The sequence below is a fragment of the Papio anubis genome, unplaced genomic scaffold (genome assembly GCF_008728515.1).
Source record: "Papio anubis isolate 15944 unplaced genomic scaffold, Panubis1.0 scaffold65, whole genome shotgun sequence".
Lineage (NCBI taxonomy): Eukaryota > Metazoa > Chordata > Mammalia > Primates > Cercopithecidae > Papio > Papio anubis.
In genome coordinates, this window is record NW_022166724.1 from 6129 (window position 1) to 29370 (window position 23242).

At 46.8% G+C, this 23242-nt stretch overlaps 3 protein-coding genes across 13 annotated transcripts; 2 read left to right on the forward strand and 1 right to left on the reverse strand.

Annotated features, from left to right (window-relative positions):
• The first annotated feature begins 918 nt into the window (after positions 1 to 918).
• Positions 919 to 3437, forward strand: ZFP3 (ZFP3 zinc finger protein). Its single transcript, XM_031662435.1, has one exon. The coding sequence runs from the start codon at positions 1541 to 1543 to the stop codon at positions 3053 to 3055; it is 1515 nt and encodes a 504-aa protein (XP_031518295.1). The 5' UTR covers positions 919 to 1540; the 3' UTR covers positions 3056 to 3437.
• Positions 3438 to 7957: 4520 nt separating this feature from the next.
• LOC110741572 lies at positions 7958 to 23092 on the forward strand. 5 transcript variants are annotated; one of them, XR_002517940.2, is made up of 4 exons: positions 7958 to 8678; positions 20176 to 20380; positions 22046 to 22644; positions 22825 to 23092. XR_002517940.2 is itself a non-coding variant. In XM_021928622.2 (4 exons), exons 1-3 carry the CDS (start codon positions 8356 to 8358, stop codon positions 22073 to 22075), a joined length of 558 nt encoding a protein of 185 aa, XP_021784314.1. In that variant the 5' UTR covers positions 7958 to 8355; the 3' UTR covers positions 22076 to 22112; positions 22540 to 23092. The 5 variants fall into 5 exon arrangements, 3 of the variants coding, with proteins under 3 accessions (XP_021784314.1, XP_021784315.1, XP_021784313.1); XM_021928622.2 differs by having other exon boundaries at positions 22046 to 22112; positions 22540 to 23092; XM_021928623.2 differs by having other exon boundaries at positions 22046 to 22112.
• Positions 14322 to 21290, reverse strand: ZNF232 (zinc finger protein 232). Of its 7 annotated transcripts, none has more exons than XM_021928619.2 (5): positions 20640 to 20761; positions 19825 to 19906; positions 18240 to 18614; positions 17770 to 17896; positions 14322 to 15121 (listed from the first exon to the last, which is right to left on the reverse strand). In XM_021928619.2, the coding sequence occupies exons 1-5, from the start codon at positions 20660 to 20662 to the stop codon at positions 14412 to 14414; spliced, it is 1317 nt and encodes a 438-aa protein (XP_021784311.1). In that variant the 5' UTR covers positions 20663 to 20761; the 3' UTR covers positions 14322 to 14411. The 7 variants fall into 7 exon arrangements, with proteins under 7 accessions (XP_021784311.1, XP_021784309.2, XP_031518297.1 ...); XM_021928617.2 differs by having other exon boundaries at positions 19825 to 20053; positions 20640 to 20707; XM_031662437.1 differs by lacking the exon at positions 19825 to 19906 and having other exon boundaries at positions 14322 to 15094; positions 20640 to 21285.
• Positions 23093 to 23242: the final 150 nt, after the last annotated feature.

The following is a 23242-nucleotide window of genomic DNA, read 5'->3' on the forward strand; positions in this document are numbered from 1 at the left end:
GTAATCCCAGCACTTTGGGAGGCCGAGACGGGCGGATCACGAGGTCAGGAGATCGAGACCATCCTGGTTAATATGGTGAAACCCCGTCTCTACTAAAAAGTACAAAAAAAAAAAAAAAAACTAGCCAGGCAAGGTGGCGGGCGCCTGTAGTCCCAGCTACTTGGGAGGCTGAGGCAGGAGAATGGCGTGAACCCGGGAGGCAGAGCTTGTAGTGAGCTGAGATCTGGCCACTGCACTCCAGCCTGGGCGATAGAGCGAAACTCCGTCTCAAAAAAAAAAAAAATAAAATAAAATAAAGCTAACAGGTTGAACTGTTTGATATTAGAGAAGACACAGATCAGTGGAACGGAATAGAATCCGGAAGTTGGCCCAAATATAGATGGATATTTAGACTATGGAGTAGGTGGCATTTTAAATCAGTAGGGGAGAGAATTATTCAGTAAATGGTATTGACACAATTCACTAGCCATCTGGAGAAGATTAAAGCCAGTGGCTCGAAACATCAGGGAGTCAAAAGGTGGTGCTTCTGTGCTAGTTTCAGTTAAGACACATTCACCTTTTGAAGGGGTGAGCCCTGTATGTCCCCTCTGCTGCTCTACACAGCTGATGAGTACCAGAGAACAGGACTAAGAATAGTCCTCTTGTTACTCATTTTGCCGTTACTTCCCCTATACACCCAAAAGTTATTTCTATTAACTTGTCCTTTTTTTTTTTTTTTCTTTTTTTTTTGAGACAGGGTCTCACTCTGTCACCCAGGCTGGAGTGCAGTGGTGCAGTCTCAACTCACTGCAACCTCTGCCTCCCTGGTTCAAGTGATTGTCCTGCCTCAGCCCCCCAAGAAGCTAGGAATACAGGTGCCCGCCACTATGCCCAGTTAATTTTTGTATTTTTAGTAGACAGGGTTTCACCATGTTGCCCAGGTTGGTCTTGAACTCCTGAGCTCAAGTGATCCACCCACCTCGACCTCCCAAAGTGCTGGGATTACAGGTGTGAACCACCATGTCATTTCTGTCCCTTCTTTCAACATTTATCATATACCTATCTATTAATATGGCCACCATTTTCCCTAGATGTTTTCTTTATCACCTTCAAGTTCTATCCCAACTCACCATTAATGTTATGGAACTTTTTTTAAATCAGCATCTCCTTACCATCCATCTCCTACTTCTCTCTTGAAATCTCTTCTCACTCCTGTTAGTCAGCATCCACTGTTTAGCATGTCCACCATAATCCTAAATCTTTACCTTCTTTTTGGCAGCATGCTGTCATGTCACCAGATACCAAGACTGTTTTGTTGTTCTGAGACAGGGTCTTTCTTTGTCACTCAGGCTGAAGTGCAGTGGTGTGTTTCAGCTCACTGCAGCCTTGACCTCCCCAGGCTCAAGCAATCCCCTGCCTCAGCTGCCCTCTTCCCCTTACCAAGAGTGTTTTTGAGTGCTATGAGAACTACATCAAAGCTCTGTTCTCCTACAGTGTTAGCTTCATTTCACTATGATACAGTCCCTTCACATACTTACCCTTTCTCGTTTCAGATTGTGAGATGGGGACTGAGAACAAGGAGGTGATTCCCAAGGAAGAAATTTCTGAAGAATCTGAGCCACATGGGTCAATATTAGAAAAATTTCCAAAAGTGGTTTACCAAGGTGATGAGTTTGGAGCAGGATGTGAAGAAGACAGGTTGGAGGGACATTCGAGAGAGGAGTCCATGGAAGAGGTTATAGAGCAGATGTCTCCTCAGGAGAGAGACTTTCCATCAGGGTTGATGATCTTTAAGAAATCACCCTCAAGTGAGAAAGACCAGGAGAAGAATGAGAGTGAGAGAGGCTGCAGTCCCAGCGCAAATCTGGTTACACATCAGGGAGCTACTACAACAGAGGGAGTAAGCGCATTTGCTACCTCTGGCCAAAACTTCATAGAGATTTTAGAATCTCACAAAACACAGAGAAGTTCTGTGGGAGAAAAGCCTCACGCGTGTAAAGAGTGTGGGAAAGCCTTTAATCAGAACTCACATCTCATCCAGCATATGAGAGTTCACAGTGGAGAAAAACCCTTTGAATGCCAAGAATGTGGAAAGACATTCGGAACTAATTCGAGCCTTCGACGGCACCTGAGAATTCATGCTGGAGAAAAACCCTTTGCTTGTAATGAATGTGGAAAGGCCTTCATTCAGAGTTCACATCTTATCCACCATCATAGAATTCATACTGGAGAGAGGCCCTATAAATGTGAAGAATGTGGTAAAGCCTTCAGTCAAAATTCAGCCCTTATTCTACACCAGAGAATCCATACTGGAGAGAAACCATATGAATGTAATGAATGTGGGAAGACCTTTAGGGTTAGTTCACAGCTTATTCAGCATCAGAGAATTCATACTGAAGAAAGATACCATGAATGCAACGAGTGTGGCAAAGCCTTCAAGCATAGCTCAGGCCTTATCAGACACCAGAAAATTCATACTGGAGAAAAACCGTATCTGTGTAATGAATGTGGGAAGGGCTTTGGTCAGAGTTCGGAGCTTATCCGGCATCAGAGAATTCATACAGGGGACAAACCCTATGAATGTAATGAATGTGGGAAAACTTTCGGCCAGAACTCAGAGATTATTAGACATATTAGAATTCATACTGGTGAGAAGCCCTATGTATGTAAGGAATGTGGGAAGGCCTTCAGGGGAAACTCAGAACTTCTTAGACATGAGAGAATTCACACTGGAGAGAAACCCTATGAATGCTTTGAGTGTGGAAAGGCTTTCAGGCGGACCTCTCACCTGATTGTCCACCAGAGAATTCATACTGGAGAGAAACCCCATCAGTGTAATGAGTGTGCAAGAACCTTTTGGGATAATTCTGAGCTGCTTCTCCACCAGAAAATTCATATTGGAGAGAAACCTTATGAATGTAGTGAGTGTGAGAAAACATTTAGCCAGCATTCCCAACTTATCATACATCAGAGAATTCACACTGGAGAGAAGCCTTATGAGTGCCAAGAATGTCAAAAGACTTTTAGTCGGAGCTCTCACCTCCTCCGACATCAAAGTGTTCACTGTATGGAGTAATCTGCAAAATAGGAAAGTTTTTAGGGGAAAAGCTAAAGTCCAACATATTCATTTGTTTATACTATGTGTCCCAAGTATTCAAATCAAATGAATGGACAGAATCTCTGTCCTCCCACTGATCTTAAACAGTGGGTTGAAGAAGATGAGGCACTTTTTTTTTTTTTTTTTTTTTAAGTGGTGGGGTGTTGCTCTGTTGCCCAGGATGGGATGCAGTGGCACAATCATAACTGACTGCTTCCTTGAACTGCTGGGCTCAAGCAGTCCTCCTGCCTCAGCCTTCCAAGTAGCTAGGATTGCAGGTACTAATGAGGCACTTTTATGAATTATTCATTGAGAGGTTTCAATGTACTGAGTTAAATCGAAAAGCTATTTCAGGCCTTAATTTCCCCTCTGTCCTTCTTCCTTTCCCTTCTCCTCCCCCAGTGGATCACATAACAAACATTAAGGGTCTGTACCAGCCATCTTTCCTCAATTACTCTTCAGCAAAATTGTGGGAACAGGATTCCACCACCTCCTAAGAATGACAGAGTTGACTCACTGAATGTTACCCCCTGAAACATTAGAAAGTCATAACTTAGAAGACACACCTCATTTCTCCTGTCCACTGTTTAGCACTGGAATAATTTAGTAAGTTTTTGTTTTTGTTTTTGTTTTTTTGAGACGGAGTCTTGCTCAGACGCCCAGGCTGGAGTGCAGCGGCGCGATCTCGGCTCACTGCAAGCTCCGCCTCCCGGGTTCACGCCATTCTCCTGTCTCAGCCTCCCCAGTAGCTGGAACTACAGGCGCCCGCCACCTCGCCCGGCTAATTTTTTTTGTATTTTTAGTAGAGACGGGGTTTCACCGTGTTAGCCAGGATGGTCTCGATCTCCTGACCTCGTGATCCGCCCATCTTGGCCTCCCAAAGTGCTGGGATTACAGGCGTGAGCCACCGCGCCCGGCCAATTTAGTAAGTTTTTATTAGCTTCAAAATTTTCCAGCCCTGCTATCAAGTTACTTTAGAAGATGGCAGCATTAATGAAGAAGCAGGGTCATTTCACATCTGTTAGGCTTCCTTATTCATCTGAAGAGGCTGCCATGATGGAGGAACTGCCAGGCAATTTACAACAGGGTTATAAGTGAAGGCCTTAGCATCCAGAGGGGCCGATTAGGCAACAACAGGGGATAAACAATTGAGGTCACACTACTTGGCACAGGCAGAAGCAGCTATTCAGGAGCTGTCCACGCTTCAGGGGTGCTCAGACTGACTGCTCCTAAGAATTCTGCTGCATACATTTTTGGCCCCATCTCCTGCCACTGCTGACAGATACTGTGACGGGAAGTAGTAGAGAGGACTGTGGCTTCGCCTCCTCCAGGCACCTGGCTACAGTGGTGAGCCAGTGCACCTGATGACAAACCAGGGTCTGGCCTTGCCAAAGCACTTCAGTTCTCATTACCTGGACCCCACTGGAGGCCCTGGCTAAGTCAGGATGTGGCAGCCTCTTCTTGGTTTTCCCCCTTGGCCTTGAAATTCTTTTTTCTTGAATAACTTTTAAAAAACAGAGATAAGGTCTTGCTGTGTTGCCCAGGCTGGTCTTGAACGCCTGGGCTCCAGTGACCTTTTTGCCTCCGCTTCCCAAAGTATTGAGATTACAGGTGTGAACTACCATGCCCAGACTTGAAATTGTTTCTTCACCATCACTGCATGTTTTTTGTGTTCTCTATTTATTTCTTCTTTAAGGAAACACAGCCTCCATTTTTTATGTGTCCATGTTTCTGAGGCAGTGGCTGTTAGTGGGAATTGCACTAATGGGGGTCCAGCAGGCCTGGGGTCTGGTCTTAGTGCTAGACCTTGAATAAGGCACTTCACCTGCTGGTCTCCAATTTTCTCATCTGCAAAATGGAAGAGTTGAACTAAATGATTGCTAAAGTTTCAACCAGCCCAGTAATTCCTTAATTCTTTAAAAATTTAACTTTAAATATCTTTATTGTTCTTTAACCTCGTCTTTGTTACACTAGTATTAGTCACTAATATTTATTGAGTGTTTACTACCTGACAGGCACAGTGCCAGTTTACATTTTAATTTTCACATCATTTCTATGATATGGGTACTCATTTTTTTAAAGCTTTATGAAGGTATAATTTACATACTATAAAATGCACCTGTTTTAAGTGTTCAGTTGAATGATTTTTAATTTATATAGTGGTGCAACCATCAATGATGTGGGTATTCTTACCCCAATTTAAAAGATAAGGAGGGGGCAGAAGGGGCAGTGTTAAGTAATTGACCCATGATTACACAGCTAGGAAGAACGAGAGCCAAGACTCCAAACCTGGTTGATGGTCTTAACCACTGTGCTGTGCTGCAGACAGGCACATTCATTCCCGCCTTATCTGAACTCCTTTGCACATTTTCTATTACTGATTTCTACGTAGATTTGAATATAATGAATTTAAATCATGTCCTTGGTAACAGAACTGATCACAGCCAAAATAATTCACCAAATGGGTTTACTCTGTACTCCAATATAGGTGTCTTCCCAGGTTTATCTACTTGGCTTGAGAAAAGGGTTGTACAAATAGATGACTGCAGAGTTTTCACGTCCTTCCAGATACCTCGGCCTGGAACAGTCACACTCTTGGTAAGGGAAGCTGTTTGATTTACTTCTTCCCTTTGGTTGATGACAAGTGAAGTGCGCCCTCTTCCTCCTGTTCTCATTGCTGGAGCACAGACTGAATTGTGCCCAGACCATCTCTTTCCCACAGGAAACCTGGATCTCACGATCCCTTCCATGCCTGATTCCGTTGGCATGTTTCATTGCCACATTTACCTCTTGTCAGCCCTGACAGAGAATTCGGCACCCCTTCAGGCTTCTCCTAAACAATCTATTCACACGAACACCCCTGAGCAATCTGGACTTCACTGAAGATAGTGTGTAAGCAAAGGAGAAGAGCTCACACTGTGTGTCCTATTAGACGTTTTGTTCTCAGAAGTACCTTATTGGCCAAACCACCAGTGCAGGTTTTTCTCTTTGTCCTTCCCTCTCAAGGCTCAGTCACCTCAACTTCTTTTTGCCTACTAGATATCCAGTCCATCCCCTCACTTCCCCTGGCCCTAGCTCAATCCCATCACTGCTCAGCAAAACGTCCTCTAGTTCACCATTAATTCAATGGAACATTAGGAGGCAATTTAGTGACCTGTTGTACCTGAGCATGTTCTTAAGGGGGAAGTCTCACGTCTCATTCCCAGAAAAATCTACCATATATAGATATATATTCCCTACCCGCCTGCCCCCCCCCCCCCCCCCCCCCCAAAGATTGCTGGTGAATGAAATTACCTGCATCTTGTTAGGTACACTGTACGCAAATCCTTAACCTCAATTCCCTGTCCTCTTCCACGTCTTACCCAGATATCTCAGGAAGATTTTTCTTTCCCTTCTGTTTGCCTCCCTCTTCGACTTACTTGGGAGTCAGCATCTGACCACAGTCATGACTGGTAATGATGATTTGTGCAAATACTATGAAGGAAAGGACATGAATTGTCTTAATTTTAGACCCATTAAAAAACCGCACAGGCCTCAATCTTAAAGTCTTACCTAAATACCCAGAAATACACTTCAGAATTTTTGAAGCTATGCCCATGTACATTTTCTTCCTTCCCTAATTTTAATGGTATACTAACACCTTAGGTGAATAAAATTTCTTTACTATTTTATTGAGATAATGCCTTTGTCATGTTTATTATTCCAAATTGCATTATGTTTCACTATAGGGTTTTTTTTTTTTTTTTTTTTTTTTGAGATGGAGTCTGGCTGTGTCTGCACCCAGGCTGGAGTGCAGTGGCCGGATCTCAGCTCTGCAAGCCTCCGCCTCCCGGGTTCCATGTTCTCCTGCCTCAGCCTCGAGTAGCTGGGACTACAGAGCCCGCCACCTCGCCCAGCTAGTTTTGTATTTTTTAGTAGAGATGGGGTTTCACCATGTTGCTTAGCCAGGATGGTTTTAGATCTCCTGACCCTCGTGATCCGCCAGTCTCGGCCTCCCAAAGTGCTGGGATTACAGGCTTGAGCCACCGCGCCCGGCCCTTCACTATAGTTTTTAATAGGACTTTGGTTACCAGTTTTGTCCCCACCTTGTAAGTTTCACCTTACCAAAGTACCCCAACACGCTTGTTAGCTTCTGGTTTTGCATACAGTGTACATTCTGTGTCCTTGATCTTCTGCTTTGCTTGGTGAGATCCTTCATCTTAAATAACAGGACAAGTGTTATCTATTGTGTGTGTGTTGGTATACACGTTTTTCTTCATGATTAACAACTTAAGATATTCCGGACCATTTGTATGGCCTTTAACAAAAAATCACCTTATTACTGAAATTTCACGGTGGCGGCGGGTGCTGCTGCTTGTTTACCATTCAATTTTTTTTTTTTTTTTTTTTTTTTTTTTTTTTTTTGAGGCGAGGTCACCAAGCTCCTGCCAACCCAGGCTGGGAGAGTGCAGTGGCGGATCTCAGCTCACTGCAAGCTCCACACTCGGGTTCATGCATTCTCGACCTCAGCCTCCCAGCTGGGACTACAGGCAGCCGCCACCTCGCCCGGCCTAGTTTTGTATTTCTTAGTAGAGGCGGGGTTTCACGTGTTAGCCAAGGATAGTCTCGATCCTCCTGACCTCGTGATCCACCCGTCTCGGCCTCCCAAAGTGCTGGGATTACAGGCTTGAGCCACCGCGCCCAGCCTACCATTCAGTTTTTACAAGTGTTGTGACTCCTGGCGGATGCCAGGTTCTTAATGCTGTTAAGTCATGAATCTTCTTTGAGAACCAGGAAAGCTCTGCCCGGAAAAATGTACATGCAGTTTCAGAGAATTCATGCACTTCCTGAAATTCATCCTCTAACCACTGTTCCCCAAATAAAACATTTTACCTTAAAAAAGACCGAGTCACTGCCGCAATAATTTCCTCTTCACCGCACCTCTCAGCTTTGGGAATAAAGCTATGTCAAAAAGACTTGTCTGGGTGAACCCCTGCAAATGGAAGTCAGCTGGACCTCAGTAAAAGGCCAGTGGGAAGGGGCGGGGACGATTCTGGCGATCACATGAGAAAGGGAGCAGCCTCAGCGGGGCAGGTGGACACAGTCGTCATCCACTCGCTGGCCGCCTGCGACGTGAAGCACCTGCGCTGGGCGCGGCGGGCAAGCGCTCAACACCTGCGCTGGGCGCCTCAACAGCCCAGCGGCGTCAGCGCTGCGGCGCAGGAAAGGGTCCCAAACGCAGGGCGGCCACGCAGCGTCGCGCCCACCTGTCCCTCTCCCCGAAGCGCTGAGCCAGCACGATGCACAGAAGGGAAGGAGGAAGGTGGCTTGAGGGCAGTGACCGACCGGACAGTGGAAGTCCATTTCAGGAGCCCCGGGACCCGAGCTCGGACCGCTTTCCAATCCCCCAGGCGTCTTTCCCACGTCCTTGTCTCCTAATCCTGGGAATCGACGGCCACTCCACTCTCCTGCAGTACCGCGGACAAGAACACCCATTGTTTTTACTTGTTTATAATACGCTTCACAGGCAGGTGTCTTCTGATGGACCCAACTCTGTTGGTACTCGTCTCCTCCAAAAAGTCCCCAAATGCGCTAGCAGGCCTGCCAGCCCGGCATCCGAGAGGTAAGAGCCCCTGCGGCGCGAGCGGAAGTGCGTCTGTCGCGGGGCCTCTCTAGGACGCCGGGAGGACCCCTCGTTAGCGCGGGACCTCGGCGGCCGGGGGCGGGGCTCGAGGGGTGAGGGCGGCTCGCCGCGCGCGGATTAGCTGCCATCCGGCTGGCCTTTCTGTCGGGGACCAGTGGGGTGGCCGCTGAGGGCCGAGGGATCCCCCCCGCTCTGGGCGGGCTCACGGCCGCGTGCGTGGGCTCTGGGGCGTCCGCGGAGACCCCTACGTGCGTGTGCGGGGTGGGGTCGGGGTGGCAGTTGGAGGCAAATCAATGGGCCTGTACTTCTGTCTCTCCGCCTGCTGGGATTTGCAGTTTGTGAGGACGTTTCACATCCCACGGATATTTACGGAATCCCTTTCGCGGCCCAGGCTTTTCTGGACACCAAGCCAGGCCTATTATAACTATTTAATATATAATTATTACAGTTAAACTTATTTGCAGTCGGGAAGCATAGACTCAAAACACGAAAGGCAGGGTTGGCTTTAGAAAGAAGTCACTGTCGTCTAAGAGTGCCAGAGGGACTAAGAAGATAGGTATGGAGGGCCGGGCGCGGTGGCTCACACCTGTAATCCTAGCACTTTGGGAGGCCGAGGTGGGCGGATCACCTGAGGTCGGGAGTTCAAGACCAGCCTGGCCAACATGGTGAAACCCCGTCTCTACTAAAAATACAAAAATTAGCTGGGCGTGGTGGCGTATACCTGTAATCCCAGCTACTCAGGAGGCTGAGGCAGGAGAATCACTTGAACCCGGGAGGCAGATGTCACAGTGAGCTAAGATCGCACCAGTGCACTCCAGCCTGGGCAACAGAGCGAGACTCCGTCTCAAAAGAAAAAAAAAGGGCCAGGCGCGGAGGCTCACGCCTGTAATCCCAGCACTTTAACAGGCCAAGGCAGGAGGGTCACTTGAGCCCAGGAGTTCCAGACCAGCCTGGCCAACATGGCAAAACCCTGTCCCTACAGAAAAATACAAATATCAGCCGGGTGTGGTGCTGTGCACCTGTGGTCCCAGCTACTTGGGAGTCTAGGAGGTCGAGGTCGCAGTGAACTATCATCATGAGACCCTGTCTCAAAAAAAAAAAAAAGCTGGGCCAATGCTAGGACTCCTCCCATTTGTTTCCCTTCTCTCAGGGCTCTTTCACATTGCCTGTTGCCGAGTTCTGAAAATTATTGTTTCATATATTTTATCTGGCTTTTTAAATGTGGGATGGTAAATTCAGTCCGTTACTCCATTATGGTTTCATACTTGGAAGCAGAAAAAGAAATTTGCTTCTATTTTTTTTTTTTTTTTAACAGGGTCTCACTTTGTCACCCAGGCTAGAGTGCAGTGGCACAATCTCGGCTCACTGCAGCCTCAATCTCCCAGGTTCAAGCAATCCTTCTGTGTCAGCCCCCCAAGTAGCTGGGATTACAGGTGTGTGCCACCATGCCTGGCTATTTTTTTTTTTTTTTTTTTTGTAGAGACAAGGTTTTGCCATGTTTCCCAGGCTGGTCTGGAACTCCTGAGTTCAAATAATCTGCCTGCCTCAGCCCCCCAAAATGCTAGGATTACAGGCGTGAGCAACCGTGCCCAGCCAAATTTGCTCATTTGATATAAGGTTTATGGGTATGCCAATTTTGTGGCTGATGGAACTCTTTCAAGGCTTTCGTTTTTTAAATAAAGACCTTCATTTCTCATTGTTCCATTAAGCAATTAAGGTGACAGCATTAATTTGCAGAATTAATTAACAAGAATTAATTACATTTAATCTATTATTTTGAGACAGAGTTTCGCTCGTTGTCCAGGCTGGAGTGCAGTGGTGTGAGCTCGGCTTACTGCAACCTCCGCCTCCCGGGTTCAAGGGATCCTCCTGCCTCAGCCTCCCGAGTAGCTGGAATTACAGGCGCCCGCCATCATACCCAGCTAATTTTTTGTAATTTTACTAGACATGGGTTTTCACCATGTTGGCCAGGCTGGTCTCAAACTCCTGAGCTCAGGTGATCCACCCGCCTCGGCCTCCCAAAGTGCTGGAATTACAGGCATGAGCCACTCTGCCCATCCAGTTACATTTAATTTTCAATTTAGTTAAACTTTGCATTGGTTCCTGGGCAGCAGAGATAGTCTCATTGGTGGAACCAAGCACTCATCTGTCTGGGAAGCAGTGCTGACTGGGACAGTGAGTTTGGCTTTCTCTGCTCCACAGTTCAAGTTGGAAATGCAAAAGCCCCCCTTCTCTTCCCTGCAGCTCTGAGTAAAGAGTACCATGTGCACAGGCTTTGAAATCATATTTAGGTTCAGATCTTGGCTCTGTCACTTATCAGTTATGTGGCCTTGGACAAATTATTTCATCTATTTTAGTCTGTTTCTTCATCCGTAACATTGCAATATAAAGCCTCCTTCTGAAAGTTAGCAGTACAGTTACAACACTGCTTCAGTAATTTTTGGGTGGCTGGAAGAAGAGGAGACTGACTCCCTTAACACTAAGCCCAAAGCTTCCCCGTTTCCATGTGCTCCCTGGTTTGCAGCTCTCCTCCCTCCCTCCAGGGCTTACGGCCATACTGTCTGTAGGGCAGCCACTCTGCCACCTCTGGCCTCAGGGTCCTCTTGGGTGTGTGCAGAGGCAGGTGCCTGAGAAAGGCCTGTAGAATGGGGCTGCTGGACAGAGCCTAAGGCTCTTGGGAGGAAAACTTGGAGCCATTTGCACTGTTTGGCTTGAAGCATAAACTGAGGGAGGGTGAGCTGGTTTCTGCGTGGCAGTCAGATCTACCCCCAAAAGTCCTACTGATCTTGCCCCCTTCATACTTTTCAAATCTGTCTCCTCTTCCACATCCCCATGGTCACTCCCTCAGTTTAGGTAGCCATATTACTTGGAGGTTACCACAAGTCTCCTAATAGGAGTCTGTTTGCAGTTTTCCACACTGTAGATAAAGTGATCTTTCTGAAGTACACAACTGAGTAACTGACGGTGTCACTCCCTAGTAATAGCTCCCCACTGCTCTTAAATCCAAAATCCCTTACCTGGCTTAAAAGGCCTTGATCTCTGATAAACATCATCTCTCCAGCCGCATCGAATGCATTTGTCCCTTGCACTCTATACGATAGGCACACTAAAAAAGGTTTTTTTTAATTTTTAGGTAGGATTTTGCTATGTTGCCCAGGCTGGACCACCTCAGCCTCCCAAGTAGCTGGGACCATAGGTACCTGCTACTGGGCCTGACTTGTGTTGGCAGACATTTAACAAATAGCTAACAGGTAGTTCAAAACCTTTTTGGTTTTGCTGTGTTTGCTGATTTCTATGGTGTGAATACTCCCACCAAGGCTGATTTCAATGCAGACTTGGGAAGCGATGTGCGAAACTGGCTCTGGCCAGCCTGTATAGACTGGCTCTAGCACAACATGGGAAAAGCCACACCCTACACAATAAGGTGTCAATTTCAATCCTGGTCAGGGGGGTGTGGGCTCTTCTAAGTTTGCTTCTTGAGAATTAGCTGTTCCCTTTTCTGCTATTCCTGTATTTTTTGACACAGGGTCTCACTCCGTCACATAGGCTGGTGTGCAGTGGTGTGATCATGACTTACTGTAGCCTCAACCTCCCGGGCTCAGGTGATTCTCCCTCCTCAGCCTCCCAAGTAGCTGGGACTCTAGGCACGCACCACCATACCTGGCTAGTTTTTTGTATCTTTTTGTAGAGATGGGGTTTCACCATGTTGCTCAGGCTGGTCTTAAACTCCGGGGTTCAAGCCATCTGCCCACCTCAGCCTCCCAATGTGCGGGGATTACAGGAGTGAGCCATCATACCTGGCCTATTCCTATATTCTTTTGGTTTGTTTGAGATGGAGTCTCACTCTGTCACCCAGGCTGGAGTGCAGTGGCATGATCTCGGCTCACAGCAACCTCTGCCTCCCAGGTTTAGGCAATTCTCCTACCTCAGCCACCCGAATTATAGGCGCCCGCCACCACCATGCCCGGATAATTTTTTGTGTGTTTTTAGTAGAGATGGGGTTTCACCATGTTGGCCAGGTTAGTCTCAAACTCGTGACCTCAAGTGGTTCACCTGCCTCAGCCTCTCAATGTGTTGCGATTACAGGCATGAGCCACCGCACCCAGCCCCTATATTCTTTAGAGATCTTTTTTTTTTTTTTCTTTTTGAGAGGGAGTCTCGCTCTGTTGCCCAGGCTGGAGTGCAGTTGTGCGATCTCCACTCACTGCAAGCTCCGCCTTCCGGGTTCACGCCATTCTCCTGCCTCAGCCTCCCGTGTAGCTGGGACTACAGGTGCCCGCCACTGCGCCTGGCTAATTTTTGTATTTTTAGTAGAGATGGGGTTTCACCATGTTAGCCAGGATGGTCTCGATCTCCTGACCTCGTGATCTGCCCATCTCGGCCTCCCAAAGTGCTGGGATTACAGGCGTGAGCCACCGTGCCCGGCCTCTTTAGAGATCTCTTTATTCCCTTTAGCAGATAATCCTTTTACTAGTTACTTCTTTAAATTTTCTTCAAATTACTAGTGTGGTTTTTGTTCCCTGCCTGGACACTTGCAGATGTGACCCCGTCTGAGCAGGCAGACTAGTAGGTCTGAGAAAAGGCCAGAACTGGTCAGGCAGTGCAGCTCATGCCTGTAATCCCCATACTTTGGAAGGCCAAGGCAGGAGGATTGCTTGAGATCAGGAGTTTGGCACCAGCTTGGGCAACACAGTGAGACTCCATCTCTACCAATAAAAAAAAAAGCGGGGGAGCCAGACCAAAGCCCCATTCACAATAAATACAAATATAACACTTCTCGAGCAGCTGCTCAGTGCCAGGTTAAAAATTCCAATGAAGGACAGGCACGGTGGCTCACGCTTGTAATCCCAGCACTTTGGGAGGCCGAGGTGGGTGGATCATGAAGTCAGGAGTTCAAGACCATCCTGACTAACACGATGAAACCCATCTCTACTAAAAATACAAAAAAATTAGCCGGGCATGGTGGCACACACCTGTAATCCCAGCTACTCAGGAGGCTGAGGCAGGAGAATGGTGTAAACCCGGGGGGGCGGAGCTTGCAGTGAGCCGAGACTGCACCACTGCACTCCAGCCTGGGCTACAGAGCAAGACTCCATCTCCAAAAAAAAAAAAAAAAAACTCTAATGAAGTAGCCAGGCATTGTGGCTCAGGCCTGTAATCCCAGCACTTTGGGAGGCAGAGGTGGGCAGATCATGAGGTCAAGAGATTGAGACCAGCCTGACCAATATGGTGAAACCCCATCTCTACTAAAAACACAAAAAATTAGCTGGGCGTGGTGGCACACGCCTGTAGTCCCAGCTACTTGGGAGGCTGAGGCAGGAGGATCGCTTGAACCCAGGAGGTGGAGGTTGCAGTGAGCTGAGATCATGCCACTGCGCTCCAGCCTGGAGAGAGAGCAAGACTCCATCTCAAAAAAATATATATATATATTATAATTAAGTAGACATTATTGGTAGGCAAACTAGGCAGATCATGCTAGAAAGGAGAAGTAAACCAACTTGGCTACTACTTGCAGCCAAAGGGGTCCTAATGAATATCAGTATCTTAATCAAAGGACATGAAGGGATGATCTACAGGCAGAACTAAGTAAACAGTTTTTCCTAAAGAAAGACACAGGAAAAATCTTAAGGAGCTTATAACTTTTATGGGATCCAGTCCTAAAGTAGATTAGACCGATGTAGAATCCTGTCTGGAGACGTTCTCCCCTTCAATTCAATGGGAAGGCTCTTTTCTGGCATGAACTCTCCGATGTCTAATGAGTTCTGAGCACCATCCATAAGCTTTCCCACATTCTTTACATATAAAAGGTCTCTCTCCACTGTGAACTCTCCGATGCTGACTGAGATAGGAGCTTTGACTAAAGGCCTTCCCACACTCATTACACTCATAGGGCTTCTCTCCTGAGTGAATCCTCTGATGCTGAACAAGATGAGCACCCCACCTGAAGGCCTTCCCACATTCGTTACATTCGAAAGGTTTCTCTCCTGTATGAATTCTCTGATGCTGACCGAGGTTTGAGCTCTGTTTGAAAGTTTTCCCACAGTCACTACACTTATAGGGTTTCTCTCCAGAATGAACTCTCTGGTGGACAACAAGATGTGAGTTATAAATGAAGGTTTTACCACATTCACTACATTCATGCTCTTTCTTCCCTGTGGGAATTTCCTTATGGGTGACAACCATCTGCCTGAAACTTTTCCCCTGGGCAGGGGACCACCTCAGTGTCTCCGCTTTGGGATTTCTCTGCTGCAGTTGTAAGGTACCCTCAGAGGTAGCTTCAAATGTAGAGGTGTCAGTAGCAAGTTTTTCTGAGAACACCTGTGATTCCGCTTCAGTAATGGGTGGTTGTGGCAATGATCCTTTGTCCTTGGGCTCTGGGCCATCTTCTGTAACAACTGACAGAAAATGTAAATACACCTGTTCTGGATGTATGAAGAAATGACACTTAGATTAAAATTTACATTTCTGGAATGAAAAAAAATACTTAAAAACTACTATATATATGACAAAGACTGGAAGAATATTTACTTGGATATTACCAATGGTTAACTCTTGGTGATGGGACTATGTTACAGAGGAGAGGGTTTCTGCTTTTTAATTTCTCCCATTTATCTGCTTTTTTTCCCCTAATTTCTCCATAATGAAGCACTAAAGAAGTTTTATTGAAAAAATGAAGGCAAGCCGGACGCGGTGGCTCACGCCTGTAATTCCAGCACTCTGGGAGGCTGAGGCAGGCGGATCACGAGGTCAGGAGATCGAGACCATCCTGGCTAACACGGTGAAACCCTGTCCCTACTAAAAATACAAAAAATTAGCCAGGCGTGGTGGCGGGCGCCTGTAGTCCCAGCTCCTCGGGAGGCTGAGGCAGGAGAATTGCGTGAACCCAGGAAGCGGAGCTTGCAGTGAGCCAAGATCGCGCCGCTGCACTCCAGCCTGGGCGACAGAGCAAGACTCCGTCTCAAAAAAAAAAAAAAGAAAAAATGAAGGCAATTACAAATGCATGGTCTTGTTTTAGGATTTTTCATATTTTCAAGGAATCAGGGAGTGATGGTGTGAAGAAAGGGAAAAACAAGAATCATTAGGGTTAAGGAAAAGGGAGGTTTCTAAAGGCAAAAAAACCGTGCCCTTCCTGGCTCTGCAACCTTCACCTCTGCCCATCCATTTCCCAGCTGCATAAATCTATAGTCTCTTTACAGGATCCTCAACTAACTGCTTCCTTTACCAAAAGGACTTCCAGCTCCCTGCCTCCTATCTGCTTGGTGCCTTCTGCCTTTCTCTTCCTTAAAAAGGGAAAAAGAGTGCGTTGCCTTTTTGTTTTTAAATGTCCATAGCACATTTTATGTTTTATCTGTTGTAACACTCCCTATAGCCTAAGGAGAACAGAAACCAATTGCTTTAAGATAACTCAATGTCATTTGACTTTTTTTTTTTTTTTTTCTGTCACCCAGGCTGGAGTGTAGTGGCATAACCTTGGCTCACTGCAACTTCCGTTTCCCTGGTTCAAGTGATTCTCATGCCTCAGCCTCCCCACTAGCTGGGATTACAGGCGCGTACCACCACACCCGTCTAAGTTTTGTATTTTTAGTAGAGACGGGGTTTCACCATGTTAGCCAGGCTGGTCTTGAACCCCTAACCCGAAGTGATCTGCCTGCCTCAGCCTCCCAAAGTGCTGGGATTATAGGTGTGAGCCACTGTGCCCAGCCAAGATCATTTTATTTTTAAAAATTCATTTTTTCAGGTTAAATGTTGTGGTTAAAAAAATCTGAAATATGCTTGCTATAGAGAAAAAAAAAATCACACAATAGCTAGCTTCTTTTTGAAAGTAAAGTAATAAAAGTGATAAATGAATACAGGCTTACTAAGCAGAAGTAAAGGAGACAAGAAAAAGTCTGAAAAAAAGGCAAAGAAGAAAGAAGAGCTAAGAAGTAGAAACATACTTTTGGGACAGAATCTAATTAATCTCCATTTCTATTTTTTCCCATTTTGTAACTAACAAGAATTTGATTTTTTCAAATGCCTTGGTTTGGTGATAGTGGTGTCGGGGAGGGGTTATGGTGTAAAAGCAAATATCAAGTAGACTCTTTTTGGTTAGCAGCATATTCACAATACGGTCACGATGCTACAGAGGTCAACAAGGAGAGTTCACACTCCTGAGGCTCTAAGTCTAGTGTTTGCCACTGGCAGAGAGGAGAGGTTGTTTGCGGGTATGTATGCAGGCCAAGAAGGAAGTTGCTGTAGTGAATCTGAAGGGTAGAAGGTGAGGGCACACATAAGAGAGTTTCAAATAGGGCTGTTTTTTTTTTTTTTTTGAGACGGAGTCTCGCTGTGTCGCCCAGGCTGGAGTGCAGTGGCCGGATCTCAGCTCACTGCAAGCTCCGCCTCCCGGGTTTACGCCATTCTCCTGCCTCAGCCTCCCGAGGAGCTGGGACTACAGGCGCCCGCCACCTCGCCCGGCTAGTTTTTTTTATGTTTTTTAGTAGAGACGGGGTTTCACCGTGTTAGGCAGGATGGTCTTGATCTCCTGACCTTGTGATCTGCCCGTCTCGGCCTCAAATAGGGCTGTTTACATGAGGAAGAGGTGGTAAAGGTGATGACAGGCTGTATCTCACAAAGGAGTGCTCTATGGCTTAAAAAGTGTGTTTTGCGAGGCCTCAGGAGTTAAAAAAAAAAAAAAAAAAGGATCTCAAGGCTGGCCTCTAGCTCAGGGCAGAGTTATTATAGACTAGGAGTTAAGTGCAGTGAAGATGACAAGGCATAAGTGAATGAACTATTTCCTGGTCCTGATTTAGGGCTCTCTAAAGTTAAGAGACACTGGCCAGGCTTTATATCCAGATATGACCCAAGTTCAGCTTCATCCTCAGAGCTATCTTATGAGGCAGGTTATTCTTACTCCTAATTTTACGAGTGATGAAACAGGCAAAGTCTCTCACCTAAGAGATAAGAATTGTAAGGCTGTGATGATACCAAACATTTAAGTGCCTACTACTATTTACCCTTTACAGGTACTAGGTACTGTGCCCTTTATCATCCCTCTTTCTCCTCTCCCTCCCCACAGAATCCTGCTCCTCACCACTCTTTGGGAAAGGCTGGGTCTCCTTAGTCTGGAGCCGGATGCTCAGTGCTTCCTGGGCTGCTCCCAGAGATTCCTTCTTCTCCCATGGCTCTTCCTGTGCAGGTCCATGTGCAGGGCCTGGGACCTGGAGGTGATCAGGCACCACTCAGTTTTAAATTTTCTTCAAATTACTAGTGTGGTTTCTGTCCCCTGCCTGGACACTTGCAGATGTGACTCTCCTTGTACCAAAGCTTCCAAGAAGACTTTAGAGAGCCTCCTCGGAGTCAGCACAAGGGAAGGAAAAGGAGCTAGAGTCTCTTTCTCATTCAGGGCTCGAGGCCGGAAAAGACAGACACAGAAACACACATTAACTGCTCTACCTGGCCCAAGAGAGGTTTGACCTTGGCAACTCCCCCTACTGCTGCCCCTCTGTCCAGCCTGAAGGTCATTGATCTGGCTCCCATAACAGACCAAATCCCCCTTCCCACCTGCGGCTCTGGTTCAAGTCCTTTCTCTAAATCCTCCAGCACAGTCACAGCCTCCTCTCCACTCTTAGGGTGATGTCCCCGCACCCATGACTGGAGCTCCTCAGGCAGGATGGTCAAGAATTGTTCCAGCACCAGGAACTCCAGGATCTGCTCCTTCGTGTGTTTCTCTGGCCTTAGCCACTCACAGCAGAGTACCCGTAGCTGGCTCAAGGCCTCCCGGGGACCAGGAGTCTCCTGGTAGCGGAGATGCCTGAAGCGTTGGCGGAAGATCTCTTGACTGGTAGAGTGGTTCCCAGGTAGCCTGGTCTCATACTCACAAGACTCTTCCTCTTCCTTTGGTTCCATCATCATAATCTTCTCTTGTCCCCGTGTACCCTGAAGGGCCAGAGTTTCAGCTGCTGTTAGTGATACAGCCGTTCTAGTCTGGACTAGCTCTGCAGAAGGCTCATACCAGCTGGAATATTGCAAGGGCCCCCTGTAACATAAGAAGAAATCATTCCTCCTCTCCTTTTTTTTTTTTTTTTTTTGAGACAGAGTCTCACTCTGTTACCCAGGCTGGAGTGTAGTGGCACGATCTCAGCTCACTGCAACCTCCACCCCCAGGGTTCTAGAGATTCTCCTACCTCAGCCTCCCGAGTAGCTGGGATTACAGGCGCCCACCACCACGCCCAGCTAATTGTTTTGTATTTTTAGTAGGGACAGGGTTTTGCCATATTGGCCAGGCTGGTCTTGAACTCCTGACCTCAGGTGATCCACCCGCCTCGGCCTCCCAAAGTGGTAGGATTACAGGCATGAGTCACCATGCCTGGCCTCTTCTTTTTTTGATTCATTAAACATATACTCAGCACTACAAAGAGCCAAACTCTGTACTATATATACCCCTTAGTCTGGCTTTTTCTTCCACCCCTCCCGAGAATTCTGATGTACTAAGTCAATGCTTTTGAGAAACTTGCCTTGTTGTAGAGACGGGAATGTAAAGTGGTTTTCTACAATACAACTAAATAAATGCCATTAACAGGAAAAAATATCAAGGAAAAAAAAGTTGTGGGGGCCTATGGGAAGAAATGATTATTGGGAAGAAACAAGTTTGAAGCAAAACCCAAGTTTCCAGATGCAGAGCCCAGAGCCCAGCAGCTTTCACTGCAAGGTGGGGTTTGCTGGGGAGGCTCCTCCCTGCTTTAAAAACTTTCTGAAGTAGCAGTTTCAGCAAAAGAAAAACGTTAAGTCCCCTCTACGGAGTCGGATCTCATTCAAACGCAGAAGCCCTATTAAGGGGCAGCTATGAACAAAACTCGGGTACAGTGACCTGCGTCAAGGAATCTAACAGGTGTAAACCACAAAAGCATCTGAGATAGGTCTCAACCAATTTAGGGGTTACTTTGCTAAGGTTGAGGATGCACCCAGGAAAAAGACACACAAGCCACAGTAAGATCCGTGGCCCGCACTTTTACCACCGAGGGTTTTGAGGGCTTCAATTTAATGGGGAGAAAGCTGGCAAAGGAGGGGAAGGAGTAAAGAAGAGGGGGGGTATGTAGTGAGGTAAGTGGCCACATTCTTGTGAGGATTTGATTAGAGCTGAGTTCACCTGTTGCACGTGAAAAGAGGAAGTCAATGATGAATTTGTCTGGTGCTCAGTACATCTGCATTTTCCACAAGATAAAGTAGATCTAGAGTAGAGGAAGAAGTCAAATAGCTTCGTCTCCAGGTGGGTGGAGGAAGCATTTCTAGTCTCGTCCGGTGAAGCTGGGCTGTTCATTTACATTGCCAGGGTGAGGGAGGCCACCTGGGGGCATATGTTGCTTTCTATCTTGCAGCTATCGGTTTAGGGACAAAAGGAAAAGCAGCTTTTTTTTTCCGTGACTCAGTTTCCAAGCTTAACTTTTCCCTTCGGCATAGTAAGTTTGGGGTCCTGAGATTTTATTTTCCTTTCACACAGGGAAGGAGGTGGGACGCATCAGAGGCGACGAAAGGAGCACAAAGAGGGACCGCTGGCCGAAGACAAAGGAGGCGCGAAGAAAAACGCGGAGCTCGTGTCTCCCACGGTGATGCCCCGCGGCGCTGGCCCCAGCAAAACTTCTCTACCCCGGCCTGGGGCAGGTGCCCGCCCGGGAGCGCGGGAAGGAGGCCGTCGTCCAGGCCAGGTACAACTCCCCCTCCCACCCTTCACTCCCTACCCAGGGGTCTCGAGAAAACATTAGAGGGACATCAAGACCCCCCTCCACGGCACGTGACGCAACGCGGGCAGCGCAGCGCGGGCACCGTGGGCAACCCAAACCCCTCTCCACACACGCCCGCGGAGCTGCCTGCCAGGCCCGCTCAATGCACAGCCGCCGCTGCCTGCGGGACGGGCAAAAGCCAAGCCGCGAGGTGGACCTCGGGGAAGGCGCCGCCAACACTCACCTCACAGAACCAGGAGGTTCCATCGGGGCGCTGCCGCGAACCGCGCCACTTCCAGCCCTCACCCCAGCTGCAGGTTTGCGCCTGCGCAGGTCGCAGCCTCGGCCTCCATCTCCCAGAAGCCTCCCCGCCGGCCGCTTCCGCTCGCGCACTTCGGCCCAGGCGCGTGGGCGCTGCCGAGAGGCTGGGAGCCCGGGAACCGGTTCCCGTACTTGAGCGGAGCGGGAAACAGCGCGCCGCCTGCACGACTGGAATGGCGCGGCCAGATGCCCTGGAGGACCCTGGGAATTGCAGTCCTTGCTCAGGTGGCGAGCGAGCCCTGTAAGCGGGTGACTTCACCAAGTTTGGCGGGTCTCTTGTGGAGTTGTACCTGAAAGGGCGGTGCTGGCGGACAGATGTCAGGGAAATTCTGGCCTTGTGCATGGTCTGTGGTAACACTTCTCCAGGAGTTCTATTTTCCAGTGACCACTTCCCAGACCTGATGAGAGGGTCACAGCTGAGGAAGAGGGTCCCCTCCACGAAAAAAATATTCCCCAACCACTGGCCGGGTACGGGGAGGGGAGGAGAAAAAAGAATTCTAAGGTTGATTTTATTGCGATGGGGGAAATAGGAGTTGGTGTTTTTTTGTTTATTTTTAATTTAAAAAAAATTTTTTTTTTTTTTTGAGACGCGGTGGCAAACATGGTGAAATCCTGTCTCTATTAAACACAAAAAGGTTAGCCCGGCATGGTGGCAGGCGACTGTAGTCCCCACTACTCAGGAGACAGGAGAATCGTTTGAACCCGGGAAGCAGAGGTTGCAATGAGCTGAGATCGTGCCACTGCACTCCAGCCTGGGCTACAGAGCGAGACTCCGTCTCAAAAAAAAAAAAAACAAAAACAAAAAAACCAAAACTAATTAAAAATAAATTTATCTCACTATCAGATTTGCAGGATATTGATTGATGCAGTCTCTCAATACTTTCATAAAATAGTTTTTCTCTCAATACTTTTATAAAATAGCTTAATCCTAGTCTCTCCAGGAAAAATTGTTATTCAACTGTGTAGTTCTCAGATTATTAAATTTGTTTCTCCAAGATATAGTATCCTTGAAAATGTGCATAACACCCCCCGCTCCAAATCCTTGCAATTTACTTATACTGGGCCAAGCCCCTTCTGACATCAAGTAGGATCAGGAAGTGCAGAATCTTGTAATCCTCAAGGTCATGGTTGGGGGATATATTATCTTTTTTCCTTGAAAGTGCCATTGATAATTACTGCACGTAGGAGCTATGGATAAAATTAGTTATCATTTGTTCAATGTCTACTGTGTGTCTAGAACTATGCTAGGAACTTAATGAAATCGTCTCATTTAGTCTTCACAGTTGCCCCACAAGGGACTGTATTAATGTCATTATCTTGATTTTACAGATGAGAAAAATCAAAACTCAGAAACAATAAAAGTCACAGAGATGAAATTGACAGAGCCTGGATTTCGGTATGTCAGACTTCCATGTGCCATTATACTTTCAAATCCTACAGAATAGATTGAATCACAACTTCCACTTTTATGTGAAAGAAGACAATGGGTCTTACGACTTACCATCAATTTCCCTTTCCTGATTTAATTAGCTGCTTCTGTGTCTAATTTTGCTAGGAATGGAGGAATAACGCAAACTCCCTAAACTACATATTGACATGTATACTAATGTGAAAATCTCAAGTCCATTTGCAGACTTTTGGATTAGATTCTGTCCCAGAAAGAAATCCACCCTAGAGTTCAGGATATCATAGCCATTTTACTGTTCCCCTGGCACAATTCATAATAAGGAAAAAAAGGCAAGGGGAAAGCTATTAGATTCCCAGTGCTGCTAAACAGGAGACACAAGGACACCGTTTTGTGATGATGATGGTGCTTTATGCAGCTTCCACCATTTACAAGATTTTCCTGTGGTGTGGAACCTCTGACGATAAAGGGGTGAAATGGAACTAGAAGCTTATTCCAGTCAAGATTTCTGATTTATCTTGTGGTAAGCATTTGGGGAGGACATACCTGCACATGACCTGAGACTAAGTAGTATACACTGAATCAGATGAAAATTAGCTCTTAGGAAGCTTAGAATTTTCCAAGCAGTTATGACAAAAAACAAACTCTCCTTCTCTCTTCCTATATGTACATACTGACATCTTTATCATTACTGTCTTCCTAGGGTTATGATTCTGTTTGGTTTCTTTGATGCTGTATTAGACCTGAGCTCTGATTGAAAATTCTTCCATGCTCACTACATTCCAAAACTTTATCTCCAATATGAATTTCCAGATGCCTCACAAGGTCTGAGCTCCATGTGAAGGCTTTCCCATGCTTGTCACGTTCACAGGGCTTTCCTCCACTATGAATTCTATGATGTTGAATAAGGTCTGATTACAAGTCTTTGAACATTCGTTGCATTCATAAAGTTTCCACTGTGAATTCTTTGATGCTGAGTAAGTTGTGAATTACCCCTCAAATCTTTCCCACACCCACTGCATTTATAAGACCTCTCACCTGTATGGATTCTCTGATGTTCTATAAGGACTGAGTTCTGGCCACGTGCAGTGGCTCACGCCTGTAATCCAAGCACTTTGAGA